Raw genomic sequence first — 24867 nt, forward strand, 5'->3', positions numbered from 1 at the left:
GCTACCATCACTATTTAGGACTGACGAGAAGCGTGAAGACGTGGATTCGGGGGTCGCGGAAGGGGAGGTCTACGGGAGGCGGAGGTTTCGGAGGGGAAGACAACAGAATAAATCAACAGGTGACAGACATGCTCAGCTGTCATCTGACCCTGAGGCGCGGACGAGGCGCTCATGTCGCAGGTATGCGCATCTGCCCTCCGCTTTGATCTCTCTCTCTCGCCTCGGCGTGGCTTCGTTCTTTTTTGTGAAAGCAAAGAAAGACAATTAAATCGGGCTTGATGCACACGTGCAGTTTCGATGGCGAGGACACGCGAAAAAATACAAAGTGTTCAAAGGTTAGGGCCAGGTGCGGGGTTTGAAATGACAAAAGGCGATAAGAATTTCAAATTGCGTGAAGTCAGCGTACGTGTTTACACAATCTTGTTGATAGAAATGCATGCGCGTTCTCAGGAAATATGCAGCGACACACACACACACACACACACACACACACATATATGCATGTGTGCAAATGTGTGCAAGCATGAAATAGTGCCGTCTCTCCGAGACAGTGAGAATCCACGTAGATTACAGAGGAGAAATCCGATCATTATGCCACGCACACCCTGTGTTTTACGCGTTGAAAACAGGTGGGTGCAAGAGCCAACAGGATGAAAACTTTTTGCCTCATACACACACACACACACACACATGAAAACAGTGGACGGTCAGTGGGTGCAGGGATGGCAACGGGGCGGGAGAGCCTGCTCAAAATGAAATGTTGCCACAGGATAACGTCTGAGGGGGGTGGGTAAACCCCTCAAGACATACGTCTGACTAGCCTGACACCTAGTGGACAATACTGGACTAACATCACACTAATAACACTACTGTCTTTCTAGCTCAGGGGTGGGCAAACTTTTTGACTCGCGGGCCGCATTGATTTAACAAAACGGGGGGGGGGGGCGGACTATATATTTTACATGTAACAGTCCACCTGGTATTATTGTATCTGTAAAAGTGTCACGCAATCTGCTATTATTATTTAATATTTATATTTAAATATTTTATATTTAAATATTTTAAATTTTATTATTATTATTATTGTGTCCCTTTTTTCAGGAGCACTTTGTAAACAACAGACCACATCAAATAACAAAATTGATACAACCATCAAAAGGTTGGCTCAAGCCATGATGCCAGTTCGTATGTTGAGTTTAAATGAAATACTTTGGAAAGAACGGACGGGCCGTATTCAAACACTTGGCGGGCCGGATGTTGCCCCCGGGCCGTAGTTTGCCCACCCCTGTTCTAGCTGCATGAGCTACAACACACTTAAAAGACAATAACAATACAAATGCATTGTGACCAATGATAATATATATTATATATTTTATATATATATTAAAATCTACACACATGCCAGGATTACCTTCTTGCCACTCTTCTGGGGTGTCACTGCATTTCCACAACCATCGTCATCGTCATCACTAAGAAAAGTAAGTGACAATCAAATTCGCTTTGCCTGACGAGCGAGATAAAGAAACATACTCATCGTCGTCGTCATCATCATCCTCATCGCTGTCCTCATCCGTCTCCATCTTTAGCTTTTTCTGAAAAAAAATAAAAGAAAGTGAATGAGATCTTACCGACCGTTTCACAAGACCTCAAGAGATTAAAACGTGATACGAGTTCTCGCTTAGAAAAATGTCTGGCTGGCGCTAGGCTTGGTTTTCATCTTCCGCCTCCTAACCTAGACGCAGTGCAAGGTATGCAGTAAAAATGTATTTAGTAGACTGCAATATATTGTCATTTTCTCAAAAGTAATGAATGTTAAAATCTCGGCTTGTAGACCCAATCTTGTGTATCATCTTGTCTCGTTACACCCCTACAGGGCACTATTAAGAGTTTTTTTTGTCTATTTTTGGCAGTGGTGCGTTGGGGGTGGAGGGGCCATAATTGGCCATTATGCAATTGGACACGGAAGGACAGAAAAGGGACAAAAAAAAGCACTTTATCATGTTACTGTATGACAAAGTGTCTCCAAACTTTTGACTGGTAGTATTAGGTCCAGAAGACGGGTGTCTACAGTGCGGCCCGGGTGCTATCTGCATGCCGTGGTCGTTTTTTATTGGCCCACAGCACATTCTGAATATAATTTACTAGGAAAACTAAAAAAAATAGCAAAAATTGAACAATTAGCAGTAATTTTACAATAATAAAGTCAAAATATTTGGAGAAAAAACTTTTCGATTTTTTTTTTTTTACAAAAATAACATTGTAATATTATGCCAAAAAAAGTCATTTTAAGTTGAAATATTACAGATTTTTTTTTTATTTTAAGTTGTAGTGTGAAAAAAGAATGAAAAAAGTTCAGTAAAAAAAAAGTGAGATGGGGTAGGGGTCCACGGTAGCACCTCCTGCTCGTCGAGAAGAGCGATACGTGCTTTTCATGTCGTGAAACCTCAACATAACTTCCTCTTATCCTGCAAGACAAAGTGTTGCGTTACTTATTCTGAACAGTTTTTCTCTTTTTGTCCCTCCTGCTACATCTTCTTATTCCCTGGCAGACCAGGTGCATATGAAATGTGTCAACTATTGAAGTCAGACAGGCAGTCTCATGATAATAATCTCATGACTGCAGCAGCCAAAGTGCCGCTAAATATTTACGCTTAAAAACAACAACGTAGAAATGATTTGAGTAAACAAGTAACCGAAACAGCTACCAGTGTAGCCTTTTTCCCCTTCATCAAGCTCACGGGACGCTTCACCGGAGAAGTGTTGTGTTCTTCCTCTTCAGCGTCGGACTCTTTCACACCTGAAAAGCAACCACAAGCGTTTTATCACTTTTAGAAGCGTGTTACACAAACAGGAAAGATATTTTAATATAAACTTTAAACACATGAGGTGCCTGATGCAGCTGTTGTCTTAAATACTCACTGACAAAATGTTGCCCGCTGATGTGCACGGGTCCGGAACCTGACAGGAGACGTAAGGTAACTGGCGGCGTGATCTCAAATCCACCTAAACTCATCTGGGAAAGAAAAGACAACACAATTAGCGTAAAAGTAATATTTTGCAGAATTGCACATCATCGGGCACCACTTAAATATGTTTTTATAATCCCCCATGACATATCTATACGTCTTTTACATTTTTTAAGCAAGAGGCAAAAAGAGGTGATGTCGCAATTTTATAAAAGATCGGTAAAGAAGGGGTTATTTATTTTGCCTGAGATGAAATAAGTTCAAATACATATGATGTGCTTTTGACTCACAGAGGGCAGGACCGATGGTTTCAGCACGACCAGTGGCACTTTGGTGGCCTTTCCATCATATGTGAGGGCCTCCACTTCCACCATGTGGAACTTGTCCTCAGCCTCGGCTCCCAAGCAGGCCTGAAAGAGCAGCAGCAGAGTATATCTTTACCACAAAGTTCATCATAAAAGAAACTAATCATACAGTAAGTTTTGTGGCTAACTGCTGTTTTCAAACCACAAACTACACACAACTTAATAATAATCCCAATTTCATTTAAACTGAGTTGATTAGCCATACAACACAGGCCAGGTTTAATTAAAGAATGTAAATGTTTTTCATTCCAAACAGGTAATGACAGGTGAGTGGTGATCACGTGACATCCCTTTAAATATGGCCGACAACCGCCAGCGTCTCTCCTTTGGCGCCTTTTCAAATAATGTCGCGAGGCAAAGCAGCTCTCTAAACGAAGAAGAAACGCTACCAAAACACCCTGAAGCTAACAGTTTTCTTCAGCAAACACTTAATGCTACGCTACGGAGACATTATGCTCTCAAATGGACGCCTTACTGCTTTAATTGACAACTGTTGCTCCGTTTCATCGTCGTCGACATCGACTTTGTACTCCCGTTTGTCCGATTTGAGGGTACAACCTGCGGAGAGAAGGACGTACGGAACCTGTAACTAATGCCAGGTGTTAGCACAACAAGACGACAAAGACATGGAGTAATGTGAGGTGTGTGCATGTTGCTGTTTGTGTCGTTTATCTCCCTGCTAGCTAACAAAAGAGCACAATTGGCGCGGTTTGTGGGAACATCCACATTGACTACATACATCGCTAACGTCCTCTGAATTAACGTATAGTGTGTTTTTGACTAAAAAACTATACAACTGATTGTGCGAACGAGTAAATATAGGTTTGTCGCATGTCTGAACTCACCAAATAAGTACATTTGAGGTCTGTTCATATCTGAAATTTCACCCTCCATCTTTGTTGTGTACGTTGGTTTACTTCCGTAGGTCACGCTGACGGACGTGGGACAGAGCCACTGGAAAACGGGAATGTCTAGTGATGGTACCGACGGTTGAACCAATAGGAAAGGACAAAAGGAGGAGAAGGCGGGACAAACGACTGGTACTTCTCCAGTGAATGAACACTAGAGGGAGCTGTAGTGCTGTGGATTGAGGTAAGTGAATTAGTGCATTTAGAGCATATTTTAAGGTTTAAAGAGCATAATATTAAGAATTTCAACAAACTGATAACTCAGCAGTATATTATTATAGTTAAAAAACAAGTACTCAACTTCCTAATAACTCAATTAGCTTATTTTTTGTGTTTTTTTAATTACCAGCAGTATAATCCTAAAATACAAATCTCAGCTTTTATTTTAAGAATGGCCCATATCTCGCACCGGGTGGGTTGTTTGCACTAAATAAAAGAGGCATTTGGTCAGTGATATTAAAAGTCCAGCCCAGGGGGCACTTGTAGCCTTTTAGAGGAAGTCTTCTGTGGTTGGTGAAATTTATTGATAATAAAATGAGGATGTTAAAGCCTTGGCATTTTAGAATATTACAGGATAAACGAGTCCAGTAGGGAAAAAGCATTATGGGATGGGCTCTGGTAAATAAAATGTAATGTATGATAAAATATGCATGCTGATACCTCTTATGTTAGGTTTGTTTTATTCACAAAAATGTGACTTATGTTTGAATTGCTGGCGTACCGTGACGGTCTTGAGGCGGCATTGTGAAACACCAGCTGAACTTGTCCAATTTCTTTCCAAGCCTCCGCGTCACGCCGTTGCACGGCAGGTGTCGATTCACACGGGCCAAAAAAAACGTTCGAGCCAACAGCAATGACTTGTCTTCATGCATGGGCGAGAGCTGGAGGAGGCACATCTGCACGTCGGCGGATCAATCAACACGTAGCCTTTGCACCTTTTCTGCACAAGTTAGGTACATTTTTGTATGAAAACGTACACGTGGACAGTGCAGGTTTACTTAATTATGCTTGCATATATTCTTACTAACAATAACACCAAACCCCATCACATTAAATCATTTTTTGGTACCGATAATCACAGAAATTCCCGAATTATTTTGTATTTTTTTCTAGTAAATCAAGAAATAAGTAAATATTTTATTACGCAATCCTAAAACTCATTACCAAAGCCTCATGTCAATAAATAAACAAATCAAAAATAAAGAAAATCAATCAATCAGTAATAAATAAATATAATAATAATAATAATAAAACAGCAAATAATAAAAACTTAAGAAACCACATATAGTTGGTGGGTAGACAAATTATTTTTTTCTGATTAAAATGAACAAAGCATTATTAGAGCCCTGTAGACATGACAAAACATGACTATAGTCACATTTATACTCTTTTTATTTACAACATATTGCGCAACTGCAGGGTCTTGAGACACATGCTAACTCGCAAACTAGAGAGCTAGCGACCTAAACGGTAGCCTTCAAGTTATTTCCCTTAAACTTAAATAGCCAAAAACTTACCACTTCCACACGGATAGGGAGGATAACTATTAACAGTTATTTAACCTTTAACATGAACATTAATCAAACGTAATACATTTTTTCTGGGTACATGATACCATACAGCATCCGTATCAAACTTATGTTAAACTTTCATATCAAGGCGGGGGGCCTCAAACTAGTGTCCTGCGGGCCACATTTGGCCCGCGGGCCGCATGTTTGAGACCACTGTTCTACATATAATTTAATAGGAAAACTAAAAAAAAAACAGCAAAAATTGAACAATTAGCAGTAATTTTTTTTTAAAATACTTTTGTCAGTATAATGCAGGGGTGTCCAAACGTGTTCCATCAAGAGCTAAGTAGATGAGCTATGAAGTTCTATATACAGTATATTGTATATTGGGGTTGGGTGGACCTTAACGTGTTTTACGATATTTTTCGGAAGTATGACGATATAAAATTTTAATATTTTACAATAATAAAGTCAAAATATTAGCAGAAAAAAACTCAAATTATACAAAAATAACATTGTAATATTATGCCAAAAAATGTCATTTTAGGAGCATTAAGTTGAAGTATTACAGAAATTAGGTTCCCACTAATTGTCTCTGAGGAGGTTTTAGCGTAACAAAGCCAAATTCAATACTTCAATGTGCAACTAAATGGATAACTAACATAAAACTGCCACGTGTGTTAAACTACAGCTTTTATTCTGTACATTGTTCAAATGCATCATGGCATCGTCCCTAAATCACTAAAGGTGCCAGTGTTTGAAAACCATACCAGCAATACTGCCTTTGAGATGTTGGATGGTCGGTCCAGTGTCTTGTTGAGCCTTAGACCCAACAGTTTCCGAGTCCTACGTGTGTATATATATATATATATTTATTTATTTTTTTTTTTGCCTGGAGTAAATGTTTTTGCTCCAGGTCTTTCACGAGTGAGAGAAAGGTTATGAAAATGTTTTCTTCAGTTAAACGACACCTGATTGAAATGTTTGAATGTACTCTGAGTGGTACAAAGCTGCACTGAAATTGTCCATTGGTTCATAAAAAAAAAACAGGCGAGGCGCCGCTGGCGTGTAACAACTTGCACATTAAACCAAATTCATCCGAACTTTTCATACGTGAGCAAACGGCCGACAGCTGGGAATGGCGTTGGCGTGACGGTGGAGTGGGTGTCGGGCCGCTGGTTAAATAAACATGTTAGATAAACCAGCGTCTTTATTTAGACGCTGTGTGGAACAGTCGGCGTCGTCGAACGTAGCAAACGGCGTTTTATAGCGGGATTAGCGAGGGATAAACAGTTTATTTGAGTTTATTTCTTGTTTGGATTTCTTGTCCAAATAAAGACAACAATGTCAAGTGTCCCAACAGCTGATTTGTTGTTGTTTGGATTGAATAAATATCAGATTGCATGATTGAGTGGAATAAAGTTGCAGGAGATGTCAGTCAACCTATTTGCAGATATCTTTGGGCATTTTGCTGTATATGACGGACTCCACAGTATGGAAGACAGCTCATTTGTAATGTTGATCAATAGCTTGTACTTTTTATCTATGTACTGTACATCTATTCAAAAATACATTTTAGTGACTGTTTTAGTAATTATATTTGATACATTTTAATTAATCGATATACATTTTTTTAAAGAAATGTTAAATTAAAGTATATTTTTAATCTAATTTTTAATTTTTTATTTATTTGAAACAATTATTTTATTTTTTAAATATTAAAGAAATACAATGTCTTTCCAAAAAAGTTTTAAAAAGTATACCTAAATATTTTAAATATATTTTATTTTGCAATTTATTTTAAATTTTAAAATGTTGTTATTGTTTTTTAAACATATGAATATGTTTTCATGATGGAAGAAACAAGGACAGTTTTTTTTCTCGATATTGTAACTGTATCTAATGAAAAAAACTTTTTAAATTATTTTATTAATATTTTTCATTTGAATTTATTTGAAACAATCAAAAAACGTAAATTATTTTTAAAATATAAAATTGTTTTGATTGTTGGTTTAAAATGTTTACAATATATACATGCATATTTCATAAGACATTTTATTTAGCACTTTAATTGAAATTCATTCATTCATTAAATTTTATTAGTGTTTTTTTTAAATACATAAATATTACAAAAAATTGTCATTAAAAAAAATATTTTTTTTTAAATGACACTAAAATAAATGTGAATGCAAAGGGCTGTGTTCAAATTCACTTGAATTGAGGTTACAGTTGTAGGCCGTACGGTGCAGCAGTGGTTAGCATGTTAGCCACACAGTCAGGAGATCAGGAAGACCTGGGTTCAAACCTCCCCTTGGGCATCTCTGTGTGGAATTTACCTGTTCTCCCCATGTGTGGGTTTGTGGGTTTACTCCAGGTATACTCCAGTCGAGGGTGTACCCCTCCGAGTGCTGTTGTCCCGACTCTTGCCCAAAAGTCAGCTGGGATAGGCTCCAGATGGAATATAATAACGGTAATTGTTGAAATATTTTTAGTTTTTGAATTAGTCATTCTCTATGGTTGCTCTCACTGGGGTCCTGGGGGTATGCTGGAGCCTATCCCAGCTGACTTTGTACGAGAGACAGGGTTGCCAACCAATGGAAGGTCACAGGCTTTGAACACGCGTGTGTTTGGAATGTGGGAGGAAGCGTCCGTATCCGGAGAGAAGAAATAAATAAATAAATAACACATAAACAACCTAACGTATCGTATAAATCCACATTGCCTCCAAGCGTTTTGCACGAGTGTTTATAGTCGGGACGTCTGCAGCCTCTCTGTGCTGCGTTAAGTGAACCGTGGACGTTTCAATGGCCGCCTGATTGTGAGTTAAATGTCTCCAAAGAATGGAGACAAGTGACGGGCACAGACCAAGCGTGACGCCGAGCAAACACACACACACACACACACACACTGTGAGCCGAATAGTTGTCTGCTTTCTCCGTCCGATAGGAAGTCCGATACGAGGTCTACTGTTTGTCCACGAAGACATAAGCTTCGGGCGTAGAGCGCCACAAAAAAAAAATCTTTAAGCACCTGCAGTAAAACACAAAGCGCACTTATGAAAACAGCCAAGGCAGGAATTTTTCCAAAATGAGCCAAGTCACGTCTTCAAGGCCCCTGTGAGACAGGGAGATGAAAGCAGCGGCGGCGGTGGCGGCGTCACCTGGAGAGAAGGCCGCCACTGACAGGATCCCGACCATGCAAGACGCCCGAGAATACCACTGGATGACGGAACACGGCCCGAGCGCCTGGCGGGGTCGTCGGGGGTGGATGCGTTTAAGGACAGCTGCTAGCCGGCGCAACGGGAACCTTCAGCGAGACAAGAACTGACAGATTCCTGGTGTTTTTACAAAATCCCGTACTGGATAGGGTGTCATGTGCATGCCAGGCCAGTAGTTGGCGATATCGACATATACGCGTGATGATCATATCAAAGTCCGCCAATGAGGCTCATGTTATTTTCATTGGACTTTATTAATAACACGCCAAGACAGGCACCATATTGTATGCTAACCAAGAAAACGTACTCAAACCAAGGCAAAATGCCATATCAGCGTTATGGAATTATGGAAAAGCCTCTAAAACAAACAGCCGGCAAAATCAACAACAGACCAACTCGGCCCAAGTGATTCCCCCGAACGAGACCGAAGAGGGGGCGTGGCCGTTTTACCGCGACGTCACGGCGCTGAAGTCTCATTTACGAGCAAGGAACCTGAATGAGGCGTTTACTGCTCCTTCCAGATGGCTAATCTTTGTTATGACTTGGCTGAAAAAACATTTCAAACACATCGAGCGGACGCGGCGATAACGGATGTTTACGGCTGCCCCGCTGTCTTGTTTTCTTTGGTCGTCACCTTGACGACGATGACAACGTGGGCGCTAAAGATGACAAAACACCCGTCAAGGTGGTTTCAAGGATGAAGTCGAAGAGAATATGTTCTCGGTTGTGTTATCTGCAGATGCAGTTTACTTGACGTTGGTTGCTATGGAAACGCAGCCAAGGACAACTTTGCTGTCTTGATCCCCTGCCACTTTTTCCTGTTCCACCAAAGGGACACTGAGGCGTTCCCAGGATGCAATGCACCCTTTTCCGACTGAGAACCGTGGCCTCAGATTGGGAGATGCTGATCCCATCCCAGAAGCTCAGTGGACTTTGAAGGCAGAATATACAGTTCAAAGATCAGACGGCTCTTTAAAAGTGTATTTTACAGGCTTTTGGTGAAATGTAACACATCAGAATATAAACAGAACCAATATATTCAACTCAGCAGGCGACATATTGGTTTGGAATGTTTGACTTACGCCATCTATCATGCCACAAAAGCTCTTTAAAAGTATATTTTAGAAGCTTTTGGGGATACGAAAATATAATAATATAGTAGAATATAAAAACAACCGACATATTCAACCCCGTAAACTTCACTTTTATTTGGAAAGTTTGATTAACGCCGTGTATAATGCTATGAAACGCTTTAAAAGTATATTTTAGGAGCTTTTGGTGAAATGTAATCTGGTAAACATAGCAGAATATAAAGAACCAACATAATCAACGCAGAAGATGCATTTTTGTTTGGAATGTTTGATTTACCTCGTGTAGTATGCCACAAAAGTCTTTAAAAGTATATTTTACATGCTTTTGTTGAAATCTAAGATGGTAAATATAGCTGAATTCAAAAGGAATTGAAGTAATCAACCCAGAAGACAACAATGCGGTTTGTAATATTTGAGTTATGTCACATAAATACTTCATAACAACTCTTTAAAAGTATAATTTAGAAGCTTTTGGTGAAATGTAAGCTGGTAAATATAGTAGAATATAAAAAGAAGCAACATATTCAACCCAGTAGACAGGATTTTGTTTGGAATGTTTGAGTCGTGCCATGTATATAAAAGCGCTTTAAAAGTAGATTTTAGAAGCTTTTAATGAAATTTCAACTTGTAAATATAGCACAATGTAAAAAGAACCAGCATATTCACCTCGGGAGATGGTATTTTTTGTTCGAAATGTTTGAGTTACCACATGTAGTATGTCACGAAGGCTATTTTGGATGCTTTTGGTGAAATCCAAACGATTGAATATGGCAGAATTTAAAAGGAATTTATGTAATCAATCCAGGACACAACATGTAAATATATATTCAATCCAGATGACGCCATTTTTTTTGGAATGTTTGAGTGACGTCGCATAGTATATCCCGAAACCTGTTGAAGTATATTTTACAAGCTTTTGGTGAAATGTAATATGGTAAATATAGTAGAATATAAAAATAGCCGAAACATTCAATCCAGAAGATGACATTTTAGTTTGAAACGTTTGAGTGACGTCGCATAGTTATAGACCGTAACCCGTTGAAGTATATTTTACAAGCTTTTGGTGAAATGTAATATGGTAAATATAGCAGAATATAAAAATAACCTATGCATTCAATCCAGAAGATGACATTTTGGTTTGGAACGTTTGAGTGACGTCGCATAGTATATCCTGAAACCTGTTGAAGTATATTTTACAAGCTTTTGGTGAAATGTAATATGGTAAATATAGCAGAATATAAAAACAACCTACACATTCAATCCAGAAGATGACATTTTGGTTTGGAACGTTTGAGTGACGTCGTATAGTATATCCCGAAACCTGTTGAAGTATATTTTACAAGCTTTTGGTGAAATGTAATATGGTAAATATAGTAGAATATAAAAATAACCTACACATACAATTCATAAGATTGCATTTTGGTTTGGAACGTTTGAGTGACGTCGCATAGTATAGCCTGAAACCTGTTGAAGTATATTTTACAAGCTTTTGGTGAAATGTAATATGGTAAATATAGTGGAATATAAAAACAACCTACACATTCAATCCAGAAGATGACATTTTGGTTTGGAACGTTTGAGTGACGTCGTATAGTATAGCCCGAAACCTGTTGAAGTATATTTTACAAGCTTTTGGTGAAATGTAATATAGTAAATGTAGCAGAATATAAAAATAACCTACACATACAATCCAGAAGATGACAATTTGGTTTGGAACGTTTGAGTGACGTCGCATAGTATATCCCGAAACCTGTTGAAGTATATTTTACAAGCTTTTGGTGAAATGTAATATGGTAAATATAGGGGAATATAAAAATAACCTACACATTCAATCCAGAAGATGACATTTTGGTTTGGAACGTTTGAGTGACGTCGCATAGTATAACCGGAAACCTGTTAAGTATATTTTACAAGCTTTTGGTGAAATGTAATATGGTAAATATAGTGGAATATAAAAACAACCTACACATTCAATCCAGAAGATGACATTTTGGTTTGGAATGTTTGAGTGACGTTGTATAGTATATCCCGAAACCCGTTGAAGTATATTTTACAAGCTTTTGGTGAAATGTAATATGGTAAATATAGCAGGATATAAAAACAACCTACACATTCAATCCAGAAGATGACATTTTGGTTTGTAACGTTTGAGTGAGTCGCATAGTTATAGCCCGAAACCTGTTGAAGTATATTTTACAAGCTTTTGGTGAAATGTAATATGGTAAATATAGTGGAATATAAAAACAACCTACACATTCAATCCAGAAGATGACATTTTGGTTTGGAACGTTTGAGTGACGTCGTATAGTATAGCCCGAAACCTGTTGAAGTATATTTTACAAGCTTTTGGTGAAATGTAATATGGTAAATATAGTGGAATATAAAAACAACCTACACATTCAATCCAGAAGATGACATTTTGGTTTGGAACGTTTGAGTGACATCGCATAGTTATAGACCGTAACCCGTTGAAGTATATTTTACAAGCTTTTGGTGAAATGTAATATAGTAAATGTAGCAGAATATAAAAATAACCTACACATACAATTCAGAAGCTTACATTTTGGTTTGGAACGTTTGAGTGACATCACATAGTTATAGCCCGAAACCTGTTGAAGTATATTTTACAAGCTTTTGGTGAAATGTAATATAGTAAATGTAGCAGAATATAAAAATAACCTATGCATTCAATCCAGAAGATGACATTTTGGTTTGGAACGTTTGAGTGACGTCGCATAGTTGTAGCCCGAAACCTGTTGAAGTATATTTTACAAGCTTTTGGTGAAATGTAATATGATAAATATAGCAGAATATAAAAATAACCTATGCATTCAATCCAGAAGATGACATTTTGGTTTGGAACGTTTGAGTGACGTCGCATAGTATATCCCGAAACCTGTTGAAGTATATTTTACAAGCTTTTGGTGAAATGTAATATGGTAAATATAGTGGAATATAAAAACAACCTACACATTCAATCCAGAAGATGACATTTTGGTTTGGAACGTTTGAGTGACGTCGTATAGTATAGCCCGAAACCTGTTGAAGTATATTTTACAAGCTTTTGGTGAAATGTAATATGGTAAATATAGCAGAATATAAAAATAACCTACACATACAATCCAGAAGATTACATTTTGGTTTGGAATGTTTGAGTGACGTCGCATAGTATAGCCCAAAACCTGTTGAAGTATATTTTACAAGCTTTTGTTGAAATCTAAGATGGTAAATATAGCAGAATATAAAAATAACCTACACATTCAATCCAGAAGATGACATTTAAAGATATCTTTTATAGTTCTGCTCCTCGCAGGAGGCGGCTATCAGTGAAGGAATTCCATTTGTTGCTGATGCAATTGAGGACCGTTTGGCCTCGACGGAGGTCTTCCCTCCTCCGAGTGCCGTTGTCGATGTTGTGTACGAAGCCAATGAGACACAAAGAGGCGAGAGAAAGCCTTTGGAAAAAAAGTCACAATATGATTTAATATAAAACACCCTTTAAATGGACCATCGTGAGGAGTCCGTGATGAGGAGTACCGCCCGTGGCGGCGCGGCGTGGCGCCTCGACAGCAGCATACAGAAAAGGACATAAACATGCATTTGCTACGTTGTACAAAGTCAAAAGGGAGAAACCAGGCCTCTTTTTTTTTCAATTTTTTGCAGCTATGGGCAGAAAGTCTCTGCGTCCTCCTTGAAGGTTCCAGAAGTAAAAAGGGAAGAGGGAGGGGTTCGGTCTTGATAGGTGGGCATGTACACAGGTGTCCATTAGTTAGGTGTGCGGCACTTAGGGATAAAGCGCCCGTCCTCCCTTTTTTAGACCGTCAGCTGAAGGGAAAGCGGAAACGTTGTGTAAGGCAGGAAATTGACTCAACACATATTTACAGTGCATCTTCAATGTCAGCGCAGCTCCTTGGCGGCGAACCGACCCCCCCCAGCCGGGACGCACGGTCTACGTCCCGCCCACAATCACGCTCACATTCACACAACAGATGCCACGGAGGTGACGGAGGTCACCTTATTGTCTTCGGCCCAGGGCTGCAGGTTCTGCAGGGCGTAGAGGGAGGAGTTGTGCAGGCAGAGCGGGTCCGGCTGCAGAGGCTGGCTCAGGGTCTTCTGGAAGGCTTCTTGCTGGAGCTGCAGCATGAGACGGTTGGCCTGCTGCCGCTCCGCCTCTCTCTCCTCCGCCGTCTGTCGCCTAGCCGGGAGGAGAGACCGGGAGGGAAGCGTTAGGGGCGCGTTGTTGGATCATGTGATCGTTTTTTACAACGCTTTTATCCGCAACCTCCTTTGAACATCGTTCGAAATTAGGAGTAATTACATCCAATATTGCTGAGTCAGCATTCACAGCCCTGCAAATGTGTGCATTTATATATATTTTTCCATATAAAGCACATCTCATTTATTTATATATATTATTTATTATTATTAATTATTAATATATATTTATTAATATATATTATTTATTTATTTATTTAAGTCAGTCATAATTTCCACATATATGATAATAGTTAGGCCACGATTTAAAAAAAAAAAAAAAGTCAACCATTTTTACACGTTTTTTTCTCAAATATCCCACTTTATTCAGTGGCACTTGAACGCACCATATCTGTGTGCTGTGACTTGCCTGCAGCAGTTAATCATAGCAAGTCAGTGAGAATCGCACGCCCGCGCGTCGTCATGACTACTGCGATAACACAATTTTACGCAATTTTACGCAATTTTACGCAATTTTATCGGTCAAGCTTGCGTTAATGTCAACAAAGTTGCTAATATTTGAAGGAAATTTGTTTTTATTATCTAAGGATTATTACATTTGTATATTTTGGATACAGCTTTTGTATTATGTTGTTTTTATATGCATTTTTAAAAACTGTAAAAAATAAAAATTAAAAAAAATTTAAAAATAAAAAAAATTAAAAATATTTTTTTTAATTAAAAAAAATAAAAAATGAAAATTTAAAAATTGTAAAATTAAAAATTATATTGTAAAAGTGGCCCTTGTCAATAATTAAAATTCATAATAGGGGAATAAAGAAACCACATGCGGTTTGGTATACATTTGCATTTATACGTCTCCGCCACCTGCGCCGCCGCGTGGGGCTCGGGGCGAGATGACAGCTGATGGGGCTGAGTGACAGGTGCTGGCGAGGGAACGTGACTCAGAGGGCAGGTGGGAGGATCGACCTTACACATGTTAACACAGACGCAACATCTTGTACGTCGTGTCGGGAGGCGCTGAAAATGACAAACATCTGCATTTGTTTCGACCGCGCGGTTTTATTTCGTGAACAAAGCGCCCAGGTTTGACCTGCAGCTTCGAGCATTCGAGCATTCGAGCATCACAACATGTGCCATTTGCTTTATTGCATGTCTCACTATATTGTAGCAGAGAGAGGCATTGCTGCTGGTTACCCAGCATGCGTTGTGGGCGACCGGCTAACTAATTAAGACTGAATCAAGAGTGCCTCTGCTGGTTGAAGCCAAGTATTGCACTCTCATGCTGCAATGAATTAGTTTCCATTTCATAATATATTATGAATATTATATATTATATTATAAATATTTCATATTTTGAAGTTTCTATTGTTTTTCAGTTTCCAGCATTCTTCAACCAGTGAATGTATCAAAGATTTATAATCCGGCTCGTGTGAAAAGGCGCTGTCTAGCGCTAATGGCAAGAAGAGAAAAATCATTACGGCAGGTACGGGGGCTCACACAGGCGTGCTCGCCAACCTGCGTCCATTAGCCACACGTTATTGCTAACGGCATTATGCTAATCCGATTGGCTGCCTGCTGATTCGATCACCGTCTTGTTAGTTAGCGTGCTGGTCATGCAAAGACATCCCTCATGTTCGGCCTGCCAGGTGCAACGAGCTGGCGACGGCATAAATCTTGGAAAGTACCGAGGCCGGTTATTTGTCGTGACACGCCATTTAGTCTGTTTATTTTAGGCTAGCTGCTGTTTTTTTCGATTGGAGGAGATTCTTGTGTTTAAATAGCATCTTTAGATTATTCTTTTCATTCAAATTGGTCCAAAAGTTTGGTTTTTTTTGCATCTTTTGTCTAGCTTTTTCAAAAAAATGTATGTTGTATATGTATATTGGTATATTTTTGTATATTTGTATATTTTTGCACACTAGCAAAGAGGCGCTAACAGTTGTTTCTGAATATCACATCCTGTTTCATGTAAATGATTGATTTATTACGAAAACAATCCATCCATCATGTCACATTTCATGGACCAAAATATGACTATTGTGTTGCAAAATAGGCATAATCTACTTCATTGTTTGTCGCCAACCACCAGAGGGCGCCATACACTCGACCCAAGTACTTAATATAGAGATAGTATATGTACTGTAGACACTCGATGCCCGCTTTTTGCTGGGGTTACTTTCTGAGACAAAAAACTAAATAGAGACTGTGTAATTTTCTGTTGGGGGACGTGTGAGCATGGGCTTCCCAGCATGCCTTGCGGGTTATGAAAGTTAGTATTGTTTTGCATATACAATCATGTCTTGTTTTATTTAAATTGTATTTTTACTCTGTTCCAGACACGATAGGTGAATTTCTGCAAAGTAGATTTTTATTTTTATTTTTATTTTTATTTTTATTTTTATTTTTATTTTTATTTTTATTTTTATTTTTATTTTTATTTTTATTTTTATTTTTATTTTTATTTTTATTTTTATTTTTATTTTTTATTTTTATCATGAAGTAGTATCTCTATAGTGGCATATCTATAAACCCTATTATTATGACGATTATTATTATCTTTTTCCTCTGTGGTATAGATCAGCACGTTGTTGTAACACAGTGCAAAATATTCCATTCCTAACAGTCCTCCCCCCTAGTGATGTGATCTTTGGTATATTATACCTCAAGCCAAGGGTGTCCAAAATGCGGCCCGGTAGGACATATTGAGCCTGCATCTTTACCACAGAGTTGCTTCTTCATACATTTGATGAACAAAATGAACAAAAATATCTAAAAAAAAATATTTTTGGCCAGTGACATATTGTAAAAATAAAATAAAAACGGGAAAACGGTAGAAATGGGGGAATATTTAACAAGAAGGCGAAAAAGTCGAAATGTTGACACCAATAATGCTAAATGCTAAATAATGCCGTAATAATGCTAACCAAAAAGTGCAAAATTGCAAAATTTTTAACTACATAAAAACATCAAAGTGGCACGGTGGTCTAGGGGTTAGCGCGCAGACCTCACAGCTAGGAGACCAGGGTTCAATCCCAGCCTCGGGCATCTCTGTGTGTAGTTTGCATGTTCTCCCCGTGCATGCGTGGGTTTTCTCCGGGTACTCCGGTTTCCTCCCACATTCCAAAAACATGCTAGGTTAATTAGCGACTCCAAATTGTCCATAGGTATGAATGTGAGTGTGAATGGTTGTTTGTCTATATGTGCCCTGTGATTGGCTGGCGACCAGTACAGGGTGTACCCCGCCTTACGCCCGAAGACAGCTGGGATAGGCTCCAGCACCCCCGCGACCCTCGTGAGGAAAAGCGGTAGAAAATGAATGAATGAATGAAAAACATCAAAGTGCCCCCCCCCACACACTTCCTATGACTCTAAAAGTGTGAACACCCCTGCCTTAAGAAGCTAATGTGTGAAAATGAAAAATGCCAGTTTTCGAGTGGCTCTGTCATAAAAATGGCTTTTAAAAGGTGCAGTGGCTTTATGGGCGGGAAAGCGTCATTGGATTTATCCCTCATCGGCTTCCAAATGACTGGAAGCGGCGGCGGGGAGAGTGTAGGAATGCAGGCCAGATCCTCCAGTGAGTGTTTTGAGTATTGCTGTGGACAGCAGATTCCTAAAAGGCCTTTTAGGAGGCTCCAGTAATTGTGCTTGGTCAAGTGAACTGGCCTCCGCCGACCGCCCAGCTAAGCAAAAAAAAAGGCGTTGTGTTGCACGGCGTCCTCCAAAACGTTTCAAGTCGCCACTTTGGACCCAAAAACAAGAGACACGGTGAGTGTCCATTTAGGCTTCAATCAAAATGAGCACATCGCAAAAATGATGGTCGCGGTTTCAAGACTTACCGCCATTTTGTTCGCCGGTTCTGGAACCACGTCTTGACCTGCGCGTCCGTCATCTTAAGGGCCTTGGCCAAGGTGGCGCGCTCGGCCGATGCCAGGTACTTTTGACGATGGAAGCGCTTCTCCAGCTCGCAGATCTGCACCCGACTGAAGGACGTGCGAGGCTTTTTTCTCTTGGGGGGCGTCCGGTTCTGGTACGGGTGGCCGATGCGGCGTGTCACCGAGAACGGTGACAAGGCGGCTGGAACGAAACACGGAAATAATGAATCGTTTGAGTTGTTTTTTTTTTTAAACAGAAACAGCAGACAGATAAAAATAGAACTGGGTCAAATTTCGAAAAGTCAACATTTCTTTCATTTCAACAATTTTCCCGATTATCCGGAGGAAATTGTGACCAACTAAAGATAGCATTGGAAGCTAGCTTACAGTCAAACCTTGGTTTTCGAACGCCCCAGTTTTCATATTAGTTTTTCGGGAAAAAAACATGAAAAAAATTCGAGATGATAGACTCCCACACGCTAGTATTGGGAGAGTTTGTTTTTTTACTTCCGGTTTCTGCACGGTTCTTTCTGCGATCCCATGAATGTAACATTACTGACACCTAGTGACCGGTGTAGGATACTACATATCACAACATCTTTGAATGCGTTTTCCAAATGCCTTATATTTCTATTGTACTTCATTTAGCCATTTTTATGCTTGTAAACATTTTAATTTAGCTTTAAATTTTAATTTAATTTTAATTTAAGACCTCACAGCTAAGAGACCCAGGTTCGATTCCACCCTCGGCCATCTCTGTGTGGAGTTTGCATGTTCGCATGTTGTGCGAACATCCGTTTTCCTCCCACATTCCAAAAACACGCTAGGTTAATTAATTAGCTACTCCAAATTGTCCATAGGTATGAATGTGAGTGTGAATGGTTGTTTGTCTATATGTGCCCTGTGATTGGCTGGCTGGCCACCAGTCCAGGGTGTGGTTTTCGAACACCCTAGTTTTCATATTAGTTTTTCAGGAAAAAACATTAAAAAAATTTGAGATGAGGGTTCCTTTTTTACTTTCGGTTTCTGCACGGTTCTTTCTGCGATCCCATAAATGTAACATTACTGACACCTAGTGACCGGTGTAGGATACTACATATCACAACGTCTTTGAATGCGTTTTCCGAATGCCTTATATTTCTATTGTACTTCATTTAGCCATTTTTATGCTTGTAAACATTTTAATTTAGCTTTAAATTTTAATTTAATTTTAATTTAAGACCTCACAGCTAGGAGACTCGGGTTCAATTCCACCCTCGGCCATCTCTGCATGTTCTCCCCGTGCATGCGTGGGTTTTCTCCGGGTACTCCGGTTTCCTCCCACATTCCAAAAACATGCTAGGTTAATTAATTAGCAATTCCAAATTTTCCATGCCTATGAATGTGAGTGTGAATGGTTGTTTGTCTACGTATATGTGCCCTGTGATTGGCTGGCCACTAGTCCAGGGTGCCTCTTGCCCGAAGACAGCTGGGATAGGCTCCAGCACCCTCGGCGACCCTCATAAGGATAAGCGGTAGAAAATGAATGAATGAATTTAATTTAAATTTAGCTTAATTATGCATATTTTTTCCTAATAATAGGCCGTATTCAACCCCAAAAAGTGATTATTTAATTACGTATTATTTCTATTTTTGAAGTGGCAAGGGATTACTGTATTTCAAATCAGAACATGTGAAGGACAATGAAGGTGATATTTGTTGTGTTGGATGCTTAATAAGTTCGGAATATCTCAATTTAATATCCGAAAAAGGGAAGTAGATAAGAAGTTATCATAACACAAAGCTAAGATGTGTTTTCTTAACCTTTTGACGTGGATTTTTGTGCCTTTCGGTAAATAACCAACTAAATTCTGAACAATGTTGGTGTTGGGGGGTGAGGTGATGGGATGGGGGGGCGGGTGACTCACCTGGGCAAGCCCCCTTTGGGAAAGAATAGTCTGCAAGAAGGCCATTGCCGTCTCGCAGGTGAGCGAGCTCGGGGTAATAGCATTTAGTTAAAGTCTCCACCGTGCTCCAGACGGGGACCCTGCCGATGTCTCCCTTGGGGAGAGGGCAGAGGGGCCCGGCCGCCCCCGCCCCCCCTGCGGCCTCTCGCGCTCGGCTCTCCTCTGCCTGCTCCCCTAAAGGAAAGGGAGACACAGTGAGCTCCCCGCATCTGGAGCACAGCGGCACCGACCCGTATAATCACATGACCGAGACGCCTGAATGATGAACACAAGCTGCTTCAATCACATTTTCTCTTGGGCTGGCGTTTGCACGGGGACATGTCTGCCATTTAGGAGCCTAAATGACAGGTAGCGTTGTTGCAAATATGATCATGATGAAGAGCGCCGGCTTCTGGAGGTCATTTATCTACAAATATTAACATTTCGTGCTGTGGAGCATCAGTAGATAACGTACAATGACAAACAATGGAAGTGTTTTTAAAGGTCTATCGCTTTAAAGCGCTCGTAAATCAGAACATTCACTCAGCGACATTGACAGAAATGCTCCAATTAACTCTCCATTCAGTTAGTCGCTGAGTCCGCTATTGTTGCCCGTGTGCGTGGTCGACAAAAGCAAATAATTGTCAGGGTCGATGATTATGAAAAAAATTGAGTTAATGGCTGTTTGGAGTTTGTTTGTTTTTTGTTTTTTTTTACAGCAGCTTTATCCAGCACTGTATTTTCATTTTCATTTTCATTTTCATTTTCATTTTCATTTTCATTTTCATTTTCATTTTCATTTTTATTTTTATTTTTATTTTTATTTAAGAACAAACTGCAGTCCTGGGTACCAATCAAGGGTGCTGCAGTGGCGTAGAAAATGGATGGATTACTAAATCAATACATACAAAATAATAATAATTTTTATTTTATAAAATAATTTGCGTTAATGGTTTGGAGTTTGTTTTGGGGTTTTTTTAAGAGCAGCTTTATCACTTTTTATTTTTATTTTTATTTTTATTTTTATTTTTATTTTTATTTTTATTTTTATTTTTATTTTTATTTTTATTTTTATTTTTATTTTTATTTTTATTTTTATTTTTATTTTTATTTTTATTTTTATTTTTATTTTTATTTTTATTTGTTTTCCCCAAATTAATAATAGCAATAAACTGCAGTCCTGGGTACCAATCAAGGGTGCTGCAGTGGCGTAGAAAATGGATGAATGGATTACTAAATCAATACATTCAAAATAATAATCATTTTTATTTTATAAAATAACTTGCGTTAATGGTTTGGAGTTTGTTTTGGTTTTTTTTTTTAACAGCAGCTTTATCTAGCACTGAATTATTTTTATTTTTTATTTTTTATTTTTTAATTTATTTATTTATGTTATTTATTTTTACCCAAATTAATAATAACAAACTGGAGTCCTGGGTACCAATCAAGGGTGCTGCAGTGGCGTAGAAAATGGATGAATGGATTACTAAATCAATACATACAAAATAATAATCATTTTTATTTGATAAAATAATTTGTACATTTATTTCAAGAAAAATCGTTTATTACCAGTACATATCTCTGAGGTGCAGTTTTGTTATACAAATTTGTTGGCTATGTTTCTTTAAATTATTGATTGATTCAATAATATTGATCATAATATACATATATAGTACCAATATGGTAATGCCTCACCACTTTATGGCTTATTATTAATCGAGAATGAAGCACTTGCAAACATAAAAATGGCGAAACTGCATAAAATACAAATATGTGGCATTCAGAAGATGCATTGAAAGATGCATTCACTGGTCACTAAGTGTTAGTTATGATACGTTTGATGAGACAATCGTTGCGGGAAGTAATGTGCAAACAGGAAGTACAAAAAGAACAACAAGAAGGATGCTAATTTGAGTGTTAAAAACCATATTTCGAAGGTTTCAATGATAAACGAGGGATTAGTGTATAAATAAACGGTTAATACCCGCCTATAAAAGCTACCTTGCAGATTAGACTACAGTGCAGTATTTTATCAATATGGAATTAATAAACAATCTCTTTTAATTTGCTTTCTTTTCCCCGTTCGACAAATATGAACCAGCTTGTTTTCACTCGGTTGTTGGTTGACTTTCCCGTCCGTGTCAGCGTGTCCTGGTATTAATAACCACTTATCTCCTGCATCATAAAATATCTATGAATCCTGTCTATTTTGTCAGCCGTGGGTAAACAGAAGATCAATACGTGTAAGGAGATCGTTTTGGGACGTATGGACCCCCCTCCCCCCCGCCACCACCACCATGATGCTGATAAAGCCGAGCAATAGAAGATGAAACGTTTCATTCTTTCATTTATTCCTTTTTGTGCCATCAAAAAAAAAAAAAAAAGGCGTAAACATCTGCACGGGTGTTTGGCGTCCCCACAGAATCCGAGGCAAATTTGTGATTCCATGATGAATTGCCGCAATTTGTGCTCGCCGTCAAATGAAGGCAGCGTAAATGACAAGCCGCATATTGCACGCCTGTAATAACTATTCCCATAATCCTCTGCACTAACTCCCGTTTTTTAATAAGAACATCATCAGGTTTCACCGTGCATAATTGTGCATATTGTAATTGTATCCCGCTAGGATTTCTTTGGAGACTTGGGACCGGGATTTCCATCATTACTTTTTTACTCCCCGTTTTATGCCGGAGTCTGAATTTGGCTATTTTTCCATAGAAGGCATTTGGGCTTCAAAACGGCCATTGGAGGTCATAGTCTCACTTTGAAGGTCACATGCTCACGCCGAAAAGGCCTGCGGAGGCTCACAGCAGCACGTCGGGCCGCATAATGCCGCAGTAAACACGATTTGGGGGGCCATCTGTGCTGCTCAGTGATGGAGCAGAGGAGTCGGCCATTATTACCGTTACTACCATTACTACTTACTATTTATTGGCAGACTAAACACCAGTGAATGACTTCCCTCGAGTATTTTTAGCACTTTGTATTTCCATTGTCATGATACTGTTGTAAAAAAAATGTCTGTCATTTTTTTCCTTCATTTTTGTGCACCACACCCCTCAGAAAACCATACATGCACAGTAAAATATCTCACCAAGATGAATATTCTACAGCAATATTAACCTCCGAAAATTCCCAAATCTGCATTATCTTACTCTCAGATTTATGCAAAATTTTAAAAAAATGCTAAACCCGGAAATTAAATTTTCAACCCACCTACAATTAAATGTGGAAAATAATCCCCAGAAGTCCAATTGCATGAAGAATGTTGTGCTAAAGTACTACAAGCATGCACCGCAAAATATCTCACCAAGATGAATATTCTACAGCAATATTAACCTCTGAAAATTCCCAAATCTGCATTATCTTACTCTCAGATTTATGCAAAATTTTAAAAAAATGCTAAACCCGGAAATTAAATTTTCAACCCACCTACCATTACTGTAAAGCAAACTCATTAAGACGCTTTTAAATGTGGAAAATAATCCCCAAAAGTCCAATTGCATGAAGAATGTTGTGCTAATGTACTACAAGCATGCACCGCAAAATATCTCACCAAGATGAATATTCTACAGCAATATTAACCTCTGAAAATTCCCAAATCTGCATTATCTTACTCTCAGATTTATGCAAAATTTTAAAAAAATGCTAAACCCGGAAATTAAATTTTCAACCCACCTACCATTACTGTAAAGCAAACTCATTAAGACGCTTTTAAATGTGGAAAATAATCCCCAATAGTCCAATTGCATGAAGAATGTTGTGCTAAAGTACTACAAGCATGCACAGCAAAATATCTCACCAAGATGAATATTCTACAGCAATATTAACCTTTAAAAATTCCCAAATCCATGTTATCTTACCCTCAGATTTATGCAAAATTTTAAAAAAATGCTAAATGCCGGAAATTAAATTTTCAACCCACCTACCATTACTGTAAAACAAACTCATTAAGATGCTTTTAAATGTGGAAAATAATCCCCAAAAGTCCAATTGCATGAAGAATGTTTTGCTAATGTACTACAAGCATGCACAGCAAAATATCTCACCAAGATGAATATTCTACAGCAATATTAACCTCTGAAAATTCCCAAATCTGCATTATCTTATTCTCAGATTTATGCAAAATTTTTAAAAAATGCTAAACCCGGAAATTAAATTTTCAACCCACCTACCATTACTGTAAAGCAAACTCATTAAGACGCTTTTAAAAGTGGAAAATAATCCCCAGAAGTCCAATTGCATGAAGAATGTTGTACTAAAGTACTACAAGCATGCACAGCAAAATATCTCACCAAGATGAATATTCTACAGCAATATTAACCTTTAAAAATTCCCAAATCTATGTTATCTTACCCTCAGATTTATGCAAAATTTTTATAAAATGCTAAACCCGGAAATTAACTTTTCAACCCACCTACCATTACTGTAAAGCAAACTCATTAAGACGCTTTTAAATGTGGAAAATAATCCCCAGAAGTCCAATTGCATGAAGAATGTTGTGCTAAAGTACTACAAGCATGCACAGCAAAATATCTCACCAAGATGAATATTCTACAGCAATATTAACCTCTGAAAATTCCCAAATCTGCGTTATCTTACACTCAGATTTATGCAAAATTAAAAAAAATGCTAAACCCGGAAATTAAATTTTCAACCCACCTACCATTACTGTAAAGCAAACTCATTAAGACGCTTTTAAATGTGGAAAATAATCCCCAAAAGTCCAATTGCATGAAGAATGTTATGCTAATGTACTACAAGCATGCACAGCAAAATATCTCACCAAGATGA

At 38.5% G+C, this 24867-nt stretch overlaps 2 protein-coding genes and 1 long non-coding RNA gene across 9 annotated transcripts in view; 1 reads left to right on the forward strand and 2 right to left on the reverse strand.

The window, feature by feature from the left end:
• The window catches only part of npm1b (nucleophosmin 1b), a 24956-nt gene extending 20675 nt beyond the window's left edge, over window positions 1–4281 (reverse strand). Inside the window, exons 1-7 of the mRNA XM_058052929.1 lie at window positions 4177–4281; window positions 3807–3889; window positions 3257–3376; window positions 2920–3013; window positions 2706–2797; window positions 1531–1592; window positions 1412–1469 (exon numbers count right to left, since the gene is read on the reverse strand). Coding sequence (XP_057908912.1) covers window positions 1412–1469; window positions 1531–1592; window positions 2706–2797; window positions 2920–3013; window positions 3257–3376; window positions 3807–3889; window positions 4177–4225 — 558 coding nt within the window. The 5' untranslated portion in view covers window positions 4226–4281. The remainder of the gene's footprint in view (window positions 1–1411; window positions 1470–1530; window positions 1593–2705; window positions 2798–2919; window positions 3014–3256; window positions 3377–3806; window positions 3890–4176) is intronic.
• Window positions 3648–24867, forward strand: part of LOC131105169 (uncharacterized) — a 26301-nt gene continuing 5081 nt past the window's right edge. The window contains exons 1-3 of one of the 3 annotated variants that reach the window (XR_009119889.1): window positions 3648–3972; window positions 4257–4423; window positions 8697–9785. This is a non-coding gene — a long non-coding RNA (uncharacterized LOC131105169). Of the gene's footprint in view, window positions 3973–4256; window positions 4424–5021; window positions 5596–8696; window positions 9786–24867 lie in introns of those variants that run through there. The other 2 variants (XR_009119887.1, XR_009119884.1) reach the window with 2 other exon arrangements.
• tlx2 (T cell leukemia homeobox 2) overlaps window positions 13466–24867 on the reverse strand; it is a 16023-nt gene continuing 4621 nt past the window's right edge. Inside the window, exons 2-5 of one of the 5 annotated variants that reach the window (XM_058052869.1) lie at window positions 20056–20268; window positions 18113–18350; window positions 14073–14253; window positions 13466–13883 (exon numbers count right to left, since the gene is read on the reverse strand). In XM_058052869.1, the coding sequence (XP_057908852.1) occupies window positions 13872–13883; window positions 14073–14253; window positions 18113–18350; window positions 20056–20268 (644 nt within the window). In that variant the 3' untranslated portion in view covers window positions 13466–13871. Of the gene's footprint in view, window positions 14254–17665; window positions 18016–18112; window positions 18351–20055; window positions 20269–24867 lie in introns of those variants that run through there. The other 4 variants (XM_058052860.1, XM_058052852.1, XM_058052888.1 and 1 more) reach the window with 4 other exon arrangements.

This window comes from Doryrhamphus excisus, chromosome 2, assembly GCF_030265055.1.
Source record: "Doryrhamphus excisus isolate RoL2022-K1 chromosome 2, RoL_Dexc_1.0, whole genome shotgun sequence".
In the NCBI taxonomy this organism is placed as follows: Eukaryota; Metazoa; Chordata; class Actinopteri; order Syngnathiformes; family Syngnathidae; genus Doryrhamphus; species Doryrhamphus excisus.